Source organism: Nicotiana tabacum, chromosome 14, assembly GCF_000715075.1.
Source record: "Nicotiana tabacum cultivar K326 chromosome 14, ASM71507v2, whole genome shotgun sequence".
In the NCBI taxonomy this organism is placed as follows: Eukaryota; Viridiplantae; Streptophyta; class Magnoliopsida; order Solanales; family Solanaceae; genus Nicotiana; species Nicotiana tabacum.
In genome coordinates this window covers 92,792,011-92,804,032 of record NC_134093.1, presented here as the reverse complement: position 1 = coordinate 92,804,032, position 12,022 = coordinate 92,792,011, and the positions used below count along the sequence as shown (strand labels likewise).

General features: G+C 40.7%; 1 protein-coding gene across 1 annotated transcript; it reads right to left on the bottom strand.

The window, feature by feature from the left end:
- Positions 1-9,167: 9,167 nt before the first annotated feature.
- Positions 9,168-11,646, bottom strand: LOC107797990 (uncharacterized). The gene has a single exon (XM_016620912.2). The coding sequence runs from the start codon at positions 10,268-10,270 to the stop codon at positions 9,434-9,436; it is 837 nt and encodes a 278-aa protein (XP_016476398.1). The 5' UTR covers positions 10,271-11,646; the 3' UTR covers positions 9,168-9,433.
- Between the last annotated feature and the right edge of the window lie 376 nt (positions 11,647-12,022).

Here is a 12,022-nt window from a genome sequence, read left to right as displayed (position 1 = left end):
GCATGAAGGAGGAGAGCTTGGCCCGAGCCAAGAAAATTGAAGAACTCGAGGCTCGGTTGACCGCTGAGCATGCAAAGGCCACATCCGAGGCGAAGGCGGTCGTAGCCGTATACCGAGCCGATGCTAAAGCCGCTAATGCTAGAGCAAAGGAAATTTCCAATGCTGCTCAGGTTCGATTATCCTGCGTTGCCGAGCATGCTAAGCGCCAGTCTCGGAGAGAGACTCTCGAAGAGATTCATGCTCACGGCTTTGACCTCACGGCCGATGTCGAGAATGCGAAAGTAGTGAAGGACGAAGCCAAAGCTTTACTCTCTGATGATGGTGACTCCGGCAGCGCGAGTGGATCCGAGAGAGGAGGAGATGAAGATGAAGCTCCCGAGGAGGATTAGGCACTTAGAATCGAGTGGTCTTTATAAATACTTTTAAATACTTTTGATTTTTGTGTAAGACCCTGAGTGGTCTTTGTAAATACTTTTGCATATATGAAAGATCCTTTATCTTTCCGATTTGTCTCTGATTTCTGTTTTGCATTTGCCTTGTGAAAACTTTGTTGCAATCGGGTTGCTGTAGCCTCTATAATCGAGCGAGCAATAGGTCGAACTCAGAGTAGAACAAACCATTAGTTTTTTTTGGTTAAGCGAGGGCGAGTCCCCGAGCTCAACAATATGTTCAGGATTTTGATTTCGGATGCGCTTGATCTAAGCCGTAATTGTATTGTTTTTATAGTCGAGTTCGAGTATGTTTCAAACTTACAGTAACAGACCCCTTAAGGTTTTATATCAAATAATGATGAATCCTCGAGTTATATTCAAGTCAGTTTTATTTGAGCTTGGAATAGTAGAACCCTTAGGTCCGAATTGAGTGAGAACAAAATCTCGAACTCTAAGTGTATTGGCCCTTAGGCTCTTTCGATTGGGCTGATATAGCCTCTAAAAGATGGCTATTTTTTCCCTTTTTCGGCTTAGAAGTCTTAGTAAAAAATTTCTTTATGACTTAACACATATTCTTTACCCATTGGGTTTTTTGAGGTTTCGATGTCAATTGAAACCCCTTTGCTTTTTGTGCCTTAGCACGTTTGTGTTAAGATAATTTGATACTTCTTAAGGTTTTTCGAGGGCTGGTTTCATCGAAGCCCTTTTGATTACTTGCCGAGGGTAGCCTTTTTAATCGATTTTTCAAAGAATCTGAAGGCCTATTTTTATTGCGGGATTCGGACGTCTCCGAGCCGCCTTAATTTGGCTGTAGCCTTTGGGTATGCCTCTTGGGCTTATTTCCCAATAACACTTCAAACTTGTTCGAAGTGTTAGTCCCCGAGAGTGATGTCCTTGGCCTATAGATCGAGGGGTGCCTCTTTGAGGTCTTATGAATTTGAGTTTAGATTACTCGAATATGTCGATCGTCGACGGCAGTCCCCGATTGTACGAGGTATATTTGCACTTGGACCTTGAGCCATTTCTCACAAAATCATAAGTATGGAGCTTGTATAGTAGAAAATTTTCTTTGAGACACAAGATGTTTGATATAGAAAGAATGCTTCTTTGTATAATTTATACATGCGTACATGTTTTGCCATTGGGGCTTGACTAATCTATATGAACACGGTTCATTCGATCGTTAGGCCCATTACAAAGTTTCTCTATCGAGACCCTTTGACACGAAGTATTTTCCTCGAAAGTGTAACATCCGAGGGTGATGCCCCCAAGTATTCAAGGTTGATTGTAAAGAATCCTTGGATACTGTTGAATTGTCCTCAGGTAGCACATAATTGTTGACTCGTTAAAAACCCTGCCGGAGAAACCCATTTGGGACAAAAATCGATCTAAGGGAAAAAGAGTGCAACACGTGCTTTAAAACCTGAAGTCTCGATGTCTTAGCAATAATACCGTTTGAGAAGCGATATGTTCCAATTATTTGGCAGTTGTTCGCCGTCCATCATGCCGAGCTTGTAAGATCCCTTTCCGACGATGTCGAGGACTTGGTAGGGTCCCTCCCAATTTGGGCCGAGCTTCCCTTCATTAGGATCTCGAGTGTTGATGGTGACGTTCCTCAAGACTAAGTCTCCGACTCTGAAGTGGCGAAGGTTGGTTCTCCTATTGTAGTATCTTTCGATTCGTTGCTTTTGTGTAGCCATTCGAACGAGTGCGACTTCTCATTTTTCATCCAATAATTCGAGGCTAGTATTCATAGCCTCATGATTTGACTCTTCTGTTGTATGTCGAAACCTGGTACTAGGTTCCCCGACTTCGACTGGAATCAAGGCGTCGGAGCCATATACTAAGGAGAACGGGGTTGCCCCCGTACTGGACTTTGATGTTGTTCGATATGCCCAAAGGACTTCGAGTAGAATTTCTCTCCATTTCCCCTTAGCGCCGTTCAACCTTTTCTTTAGGTTTTGAATCATAGTCTTGTTCGTCGATTCGGCATGTCCGTTCCCACTAGGGTGATACGGTGTTGATAATATCCTTTTTATTTTGTGTTCTTTGAGAAATTTCGTCACTTTGCTGCCGATAAATTATTTTCCATTGTCATACACTATTTCGATGGGTATCCGAAATCGACATACGATGTGATCCCAGATGAAGTCTATAACCTCTTTCTCTCTCACTTTCTCGAATGCATGTGCTTCAACCCATTTAGAGAAATAGTCAGTCATAAATATAATGAACTTAGCTTTACCTGGGGCCGATGGCAGAGGGCCGACGATATCCATCCCTCATTTCATGAATGGCCATGGGGATATGACTGAATGAAGTTACTCTCCGGGCTGAACGATCATTGGTGCAAACCTTTGACATTTATCACATTTTCGAACAAACTCCTTAGTGTCTTTTTCCATGCTATCCCAGTAGTATCCCGCTCTTATGATTTTGTGAATCAGTGATTCGGCGCCGGAGTGGTTGCCACAAGTGCCTTCATGGACCTCTCGTAAAACATAATCGGTGTCTCCTGATCCTAAGCATACTGCCAATGGTCCATCAAATGTCCTTTTGTATAATGTTCCATCTTCAGCCAATGTGAATCGAGAAGCTTTGGTTCGTAGGGCCCTCGACTCTTTAGGGTCCAATGGGAGCTTTCCTTTCTTCAAGTATTCGATATATTTATTCCTCCAATCCCAGGTTAAGCTTGTAGTGTTTATCTCGGCATGACCTTCCTCGATCACGAATCTCGAGAGTTGAACAACAGTCCCCGAGCTGATCTCATCTTCCTCGACCGATGACCCCTTGTAAGTGCATCGGCCTCACTGTTTTGTTCTCGAGGTACATGCTGTAAAGTCCATTCCTTGAAATGGTGCAAAGTTACCTGCAGTTTGTCCAAAATACCTTTGCAATCTATCCTCTCGAACTTCAAAGGTTTTGTTTACTTGGTTCACCACCAGTAAAGAGTCACACTTGCCTTCAATGACTTCTGTTCCCAAGCTTTTAGCTAGCTCGAGACCGGCAATCATGGCCTTGCACTCGGCCTCATTGTTAGTCAACCTAGAAGTTTTGATAGACTGCCTAATAGTGCTACCCGTGGGCGGCTTCAAAACGATGCCTAGCCCGGACCCCTTCACATTCGAAGCACTGTCTATGAAAAGGGTCCATACCCCCGATGATGTACCTGATTTTAACAAGAGTTCTTTTTCAACTTCGGGTACGAGGGTTGGCGTGAAATCGGCCACGAAGGCCGCTAAAATTTGAGACTTGATGGCCGTCCGGGGTTGATATTCGATATCGTACCCACTGAGTTCGACGGCCTATTTGGCCAATCGGCCCGATAGTTCGGGCTAGTGCAAAATATTACGAAGTGCGTATGTGGTTAATACACATATGGGGTGACATTGGAAGTATGGTCTTAACTTTCTAGAGGTGTTTATCAGTGCAAGGGCCAATTTCTCCAAGTGTAGATATCTAGTTTCTGCTTTTCCTAAGGTTCGACTTACATAATAAACGGAAAATTGCGTACCTTTCTCTTCTCGAACTAGGACACCACTTACCGCGATTTCCGATACTGCCAAGTACAAGTAAAATTTCTCATCTGCCTTTGGAGTGTGAAGCAGTGGTGGTCTCGATAGGTATCGCTTTAATTCCTCTAATGCATGTTGGCATTCCGGGGTCCAGGTGAAATCGTTCTTCTTTTTGAGTAAAGAGAAAAATCTATGGCTTCGATCTGACGACCTCGAAATGAATCGGCCTAAGGCAGGTATCCATCTAGTTAGCCTCTGCATGGCTTTTACACTGTCCACGATGGTGATGTCTTCGATGGACTTAATTTTATCGGGGTTGATCTCGATCCCCCGATTCGATACCATGAATCCAAGGAACATGCCCGAACCGACCCCGAAAGCTCATTTCTTGGGGTTGAGCTTCATGTTGTATTTCCTTAAAATCTCGAACGTTTCCTGCAAATAAGCCAAATGGTCCTCTGCACGCAGGGACTTAAGTAGCATGTCATCGATATAAACTTTCATTGATTTACCTATTTGTTCTTTGAACATTTTATTTACTAGGCGTTGGTAAGTAGCTCCTGCATTTTTTAGCCCGAAGGGCATTACATTATAACAGTATGTTCCATACTTGGTGATAAATGAAGTCTTTTCTTGGTCCTCCGGGTTCATTTGGATTTGATTGTACCTGGAATAGGCATCGAGAAAAGTAAGGAACTCCGGGTTCATGCGATCGATGTTAGGCAGTGGAAAAGAATCTTTGGGGCATGCCTTGTTTAAATCCTTATAATCTACACACATTCTAAGTTTATTCCCTTTTTTACGGACTACAACTACATTGGCTAACCATTCGGGATATTTCACCTCCTGAATGGACTTTTGAGAAGTTTAGTTACCTCATCCTTATGAATGCGTGCTTAACCTCGGATTGGGGTCTTCTCTTTTGCTTCACCGGTTTGAACCTAGGGTCCAGGCTTAGTCGATGCATCGTTATCTCCGATGGGATCCCTGTCATGTCTAAATGGGACCAAGCAAAACAATCTATGTTATCAATAAGAAATTGAATATGCTTTTTCCTGAGTTCGGGGGTTAATCCCGTTCCCAGGTATACCTTTCGCTCGGGCAGGTACTATATCAATATAACATGTTCCAGCTCTTCGACAGTTGATTTGGTGGCATCAGAATCTTCGGGAACAATAAAAGTTCGAGGGGTCAGAAAATCCTCCTTTTCTTCTTCTATCTCCTGCTTCCCCAATTCGGTCGAGGATGGTGGCTGTGATTGCTATTTGACTTCATATTTACCTTTGATGCTCGACCTTTTCGAGGTTGATAGTGTCGATATCGGTGTTATCTCATCGACCGCAAACATTTCCTTTGCAGCATGGTGCTTCCCGTATACTGTTTTTACACCGTCTGACGTCGGGAATTTTATCATTTGGTGGAGAGTCGAAGGGACTGCCCTTATATTGTGGATCCAAGGCCTTTCAAGTAGGGCATTGTACCTCATGTCGCCCTCGATTACGTGAAACTTGGTATCTTGAATGGTTCCAGCCATGTTCACCGGTAGAATAATCTCCCCCTTAGTCGTTTCACTGGCCATATTGAAGCTGTTTAAGACCCGAGCTGTGGGCACGATTTTATTTTTTAGGCCGAGCTGCTCCACGACCCTCGATCGGATGATATTTGCCGAGCTACCTGGATCTACTAAAACACGCTTAACTTGAACTTTATTTAATAAGATAGAAATTACCAGAGCGTCGTTGTGGGGCTGAGAAATGCCTTTTGTTTCTTCGTTGTTGAATGATAAAGTGCCTTCGGGCACATAATCTCGGGTTCGTTTTTCCCTAGTGATTGATACCTTAGTGTGTTTGAATACGGGTCCCTGTGGAATGTCGACCGCACCGACGATCATATGAATGACATGTTGGGGTTCCTCCTGTTCATTTTTCCTGTTGGAGTCCCTTTCTCTGAAATGATTCTTGGCTCGATCACTGAGGAACTCTCGAAGGTGGCCCTCATTGAATAGACGGGCTACCCCCTCCCTTAATTGCCGGCAATCCTCGGTCTTGTGACCATGCGTGCCATGATACCTGCACATCAAATTTGGGTTTCTTTGGGAAGGATCGGTTTGTATGGGTCTGGGCCACCTAGAATCTCTGATCCTTCCGATTTTCGATACAATGCCCGATACATCAATGCTAAAGTTATATTCCGATAATTAAGGTTCCTCTGTGGGGTCGGCATACTTGTCAAAACCACTTTTGCTCATAAGTCCCCGAGAATTATGTCCTCGATCACTTCTTCAATCGTTCCAGGCGTAATTGCGTCCTGAATCGTTGTTTCTTCGATCTACGGTATATGGTTGATATTGGTCTCTGTTCGACCTTGACTCCCTGTCGATGTCCCTCTGATTTTTAATTGCCGACCTGTTTGGATGTACTGAACTGGAAGGGGCTCCTAATTGGTCGTCATCGACCCTGATCTTCGATTGATATCGATTGTGCACATCTGCCCAAGATACAGCTAGATACTCGATCAAATTTTGTTTCAACTGATGTGATGCTATCGAACTCCGCTCGTTCAACCTTTGAGTGAAAGCTTGAACGGCCAATCATCTATGACCGGTGGCAACTCCATGCGTTCCATTTGAAATCGGGACACGAACTCCCTCAGCATTTCATTATCCCTTTGTCTTACCATGAAAAGGTTCGATTTCCTCGCCTCGACCTTTGTGGCCCCGGCGTGTGCCTTTACGAAAGAATCTGCTAACATGGTAAATGAGTCGATGGAATTTGGTGGCAGGTTGTGATACCAAATCATTGCTCCCTTCGAAAGGGTCTCTCAGAATTCTTTCAACAGTACAGATTCGATTTCATCATCTTCTAAATCGTTACCCTTGATGGAGCATGTATATGAAGTAACATGCTCGTTGGGATCGGTGGTCCTATTATATTTAGGTATGTCTGGCATACGAAACTTCTTTGGTATAGGCTTCGGAGCCACACTTGGAGGTAACGGCTTTTGTACAAACTTCTTTGAATCCATCCCTTTCAAGATTGGCGGTGCCCCCGATATCTGATCAACTCTAGAATTGTATGTTTCCACTTTTTTATCGTTGGCTTCGATTCTCTTCTCCCCTGATTCAGTTCTTTTGGTGAGCTCCTCGAGCATTTTTATTACCGCAGGATCAATCCCTGATTCATTACCATTCGACCTTTTCGGTACTGGCTCGGTACGGCGAGTAATTTCCGCTCGACCCTATTCAGAGCTCTATGTTGATTTTATAACTGAGAAATAGCAGCTTGCTGAGCCTGAAGCATCTCGAATATCACCTGGAGACTGACTCATTCATCTCATCTGCCCTGTGTTCCTTGGCCACTAGATCGGCCTTCTCTGCGTACACTCTCATCAAGATCTGCGCCTAGGTCCGCGTTTAGAGCAACATGCGAACTGACATCGACTGAGTTGGCAACCAGTGCTCCCCCGAGATCAGCCTGTGGCACCTTGACTCCTGGAGCAATCATATTTTTGTTTTCACCGTGGAATCCGAGGCCATTATCACCGTGTGTGGATGCGTTTTGTGAGTTTGACATGTTTTAACCTGAAAGTAAAGATACTTGACAAGAACAAGCGTAAAATAGTGTGTTTTACCAGAATCAGTACTGGACAATTACTATTATCCTTAGCCCCACGATGGGCGCCAAACTGCTTACCCTAAAAATTGAGTAACAATTAAACTTATATTGTGATTCTAAGGATATGTGATTTAAACCAGTATCAATTGATAAATAACGAATTGAATAGATAAATTGGACAATAAAATAAATCAAACCGGTCTGCAAATAATATCTCGACCTCGATTCGAGATAGTCTCGAGGTTGGTGAATAAGAACAGTAGAGGATGGAACAAGCAGTGATGAACAGTAAGTAAAACAAAGAAAGCAGCGTATGTATATATTCTTATCAGTGAATAATGATTCTCATGCCCCCTACAAGTGAATGGGATCTCTCTTTATATAATAGAGGAATCTTAAATAAGGTACAACTCTAATTACGGAAATAAATCTCATGATTAGTACCAATAACCGCTCTTGATTTGATATGTTCCTGGATTTTTGCCATGATTTTCGACCGGTTACGGATATCTTGCCGCTCTGTTATTATGCTCCCCTCGAAGTCGGTCATACTTGGTCTCGATTGTTACCGGCCTCAGTCTCAACGTACACTTTGATCTCTAGGCTCGATGTCTCATCTTCGAGCTCGGGTCTGATTTATTATGAGGCTACCTCCTATGCAACTCCCTTGTCTCGATCAAACAACAAAATCGGGTAGGCCCGATTTTGATCGTATACAACATGCTTTGCAATATACGGTAAACATAACATGTTTTAACTGCAAAAGAAAAGGGAAACAATAGTTGGGAATTCACGAAAGAGTACCTTGAAGTTCCCGAGAGTACCTTAAGGTTTCAAAATTTATTTTATATACATAGGGATAAAAGTATAAGTATAAAAAATTTTAACGGGTTAACGGTTTATCCGATAAGGAAATTGAGTAATCCGCCCCCAAACTGTTAAGCCGTTAATTATAAAATCTCAATCCGTTCACCAACCGTTACCCCGATAACTCAATACCAATAAGTCAATAAGCCATTTTTTTTTAATTCGGTTAACGGTTATTATTGTGAGCGGATTAAGTCCGATCCTTAATCACAATATAGTGGGGTCTATATTTTAAAAAGGAAATAAAGTCATCATTCTCTAGATTATTATATGCAAAAGCTCCTTTCTTCTTTCTACTTGATCCAAATATCTCTGGAATTCAGAATGTTGCAGAAGAAATAATATTTGGTACGTCATATCTCACCCGCTTTCAATAACATAACGAGATATATTCATTGCCTTAACAAGTTAGTAAAATTACAGAAATGATACATAGTACATTCAATAGAAAACGTTTATTTCCAATCTTTACTTGAGGAACTTATACTTTTTAATACGTGCCGTCTGATTCTAACGAAGAGTTTGTGGACAGCATATTTCCTGATTTAGGTCTGTATTTAAACCGCTGATTTATTGTACTCTTACTTTCTTGCGTTAGTAACCATTGGATTGTCTATAGTGACAACAAGATGTTATTTGAGAAATATAGAACAGTCGACATACACACAAACCAATAAGAGATGCACACGCTTTGGAGTGTGAAAAGTAAGGAAAGATAGTTGAAATGCAACGTTAAAAGATACAGAAAAAAACTTCTTCATAGTTATATAATAAGCCAAGCACCACGAGTCCTTTAGTACACCATAATTACTCTGGTTTTTACTTAAAAAATAAAAAACGCCATTTGGTTGCTCACAACCTCAAAACTCCCAAAGACGCCTTTATTCTATTAATATCTTTTAAATATACAAGAAATAGTGAGAGAGAGAGCGAGAGAGAGTTTGTTTTGTGGGGGGGGGGGGGAATCTTTTTTGGTTAATCCAGGTTTATAATAACCATGCAGGTTTTAATGATGATATATTATAGGTTGATTAGTGATGATTTGTGGTGTTTGTTCCACGTAATTATTGCATGGCCATGCAGAGGAATTGTACAATTGCTGCTGAAGTTGCTGTGCGAGTAAGATTTCACGTATACTCTCGAGTCTTTGTTGGAGTAAAACCAATTCGGTTCGTAGCATCTCGTTGTTTCTTTGGACAAGTTGGCAATGACTGGTTACCAAGTGAACCCGGTTCGTTAAATCTCGGTTTTCAGCTTTATGCCGGTTCGCTTGGTTCCTCAAATTCTCGAGATGTTTTTCTTTTCGTATGCGGGACCTCCTTGCTGACTCACGGTTCGAAATCATACGCTTCCGCTTCCTTTCGTTTATGAACAAAATATCCGAACCGGAGTTTGGGCTATCATTGTTCATGTTTAGTTCATCTGAACCGGAGCTAGAATTAGGAGAATCGGTTATATATTTATCAGGACCTGAACCACAGTTTGAAATGACCGGTTCAGGGGTTGGGGATTGCTTCGGTGTAAAAACCGAATCTACCCCTTGTTCTGGTAATGTAAAAGCCGATTCAAGGCATTCCCATGGGCTATGATTATTCATGTTCGATTCATCTGAACCGAAACTAGAATTAGGAGAATCAGGCTTAGAATTATCCGAACCTGAACCAGAGTGAAAAATAACCGATTCAAGGGTTGGGGTTTGAAAAGTCAATTCTACCATTTGTTCGGAAAATATAAAAGTCGATTCGAGACAATTCAATGGAAAGAAACCATCATAAAAAGAAGAAAATTGGCTAGGAAAAGTTCCATCGGAGGACAGAATAATGGCCGGGAAAGTGGACAACATGATCGGAAAATTTCTTATAGAAGGGGTTGGGAAGTTAGAAGTAGAACAAGGAGGGAACAAGGTAAAGAGTGTAGTATTTAAAGGCAAGAGGGAAAGGGTGTGAAGGTGGTAATCGAGGGTAATTTAGTCATTGCATAATATCTTTTGAGTCAGGTGGCATTATTGGGTGGGTTAGTAATTCGACTTTTAAAATATTTGGTGTATATAAGCTCCATTGGGCCCAGGGGCTAAAGCTTAGTCATGAAGAAACAAAATAGTGTGGGGCCCGTTATGGGCCAACGTGTCACGTTTTTACTTATCGTCGTGTGCAAATACTCCATGGCTACACACAAGTCAAAAACATTAAATTAATCCATTTAACGGTCGTAGTCTAAATTGTGTCACATAAATAAAATGGTAAGAATAGAAGGAGAAAATTGAGGAATTTGATAATAGTTACCAATGGAGAAGTGTAGTGGAGTATTTGATATGTGATTACGTAATTGATCTTCCCTTTTTAACGTAATTTTTTTATCCTACTTCAAAGCTATTTTAGTACTCCATAATATGATTAAATCATGTAAAGTGCAATTAGTGAAAAAATATATAACTTGAATTGAAGACAGTTGTGTTTGAACTCATATGTTATTGGAAGGTTGCATCAGCCATCAGGCAAAGAGAGAGTTTGGAAGTAGACTTCGGAGGGCAATAACGATAGGTTTTTTTTTTCATGCTTGGAAAATACTTCGAACCGAGAGCTTAGTGCATCGAGCTGCCCCTTTTCTTTTCACTTGATACTTATATTAAATCTATAAAATATGACACGATAATATTTTGTCATTTAATCATGGTTAATTATTACTTATTTTCTCGTATTTATTTATCATATAATCACGATTAATAGATATATTTGGTGTAAACATCGAGAGAAAAACGAAAAAATACCATAAAGAATGGAAAGAAAATTGGGAAGTTTGATATGAGTGATGAACACCCCACTATTATTCAATCATTTTTAACCATTGTGATTGTTAGAAGTGTTTGGAAAAATAATTGCGAGAAGTGAAATGGATTATTTGAGATACGTAATTAGGTCATAAGATATCCCTTTCTTACCTGTCAATTCTTACACCCAACTCCAAATTAAAACTAGCAACTTTACTCTATAATATTATACAAAAAAAAAAAAAAAACATAAAGTGCAACTAGTGGAGTTAAATGAAGTAAGATTTTTCAAAGGGCTCTCCACTAAACCATACCACTAGTCAATTTGTTGTTTGCTACTGATAATGTACTTTCGTAATCTCATACTCAAGTGGGTAATTAAGTAATGTGTTCCTCATCCTTAACTTTTATTAATCTCAGATTATTGAAACAATAATAACAAAATTGAATATCCTGCGTCTGTTTAACTACTATACATTAAATGCAAATTATTTTTTTTAAAAAAATACAAGTAATTGTTTAATATAAAGTAGATTAAACTAACCTATTACGATAGGTAACATAATATTGATAGTACAAGCGCTATCAATATATATGAGTTAAATTTATTAATTCTGCTTATATTGTCCTAGTTGCGTGGATTGCCGACTACTATTTATCTCTGTGAGTTTCAACACCTTGAATTTTTACTTTATCTCACTGTCTATTCTCCAAAATAATTGGGGAAAAAACCAGAGGCGGATGTAGTATATAGTCGATGGGTTCAATTGAACCCATAATTTTTTATGCGGAGTAAAAATTTATATGTAAAAATTCACTAAAATTGTA

Bases quoted from the DNA above. Each gene is read 5' to 3' on its own strand.
- LOC107797990 (XM_016620912.2), bottom strand. From the start codon at position 10,270: ATGTTGTCCACTTTCCCGGCCATTATTCTGTCCTCCGATGGAACTTTT.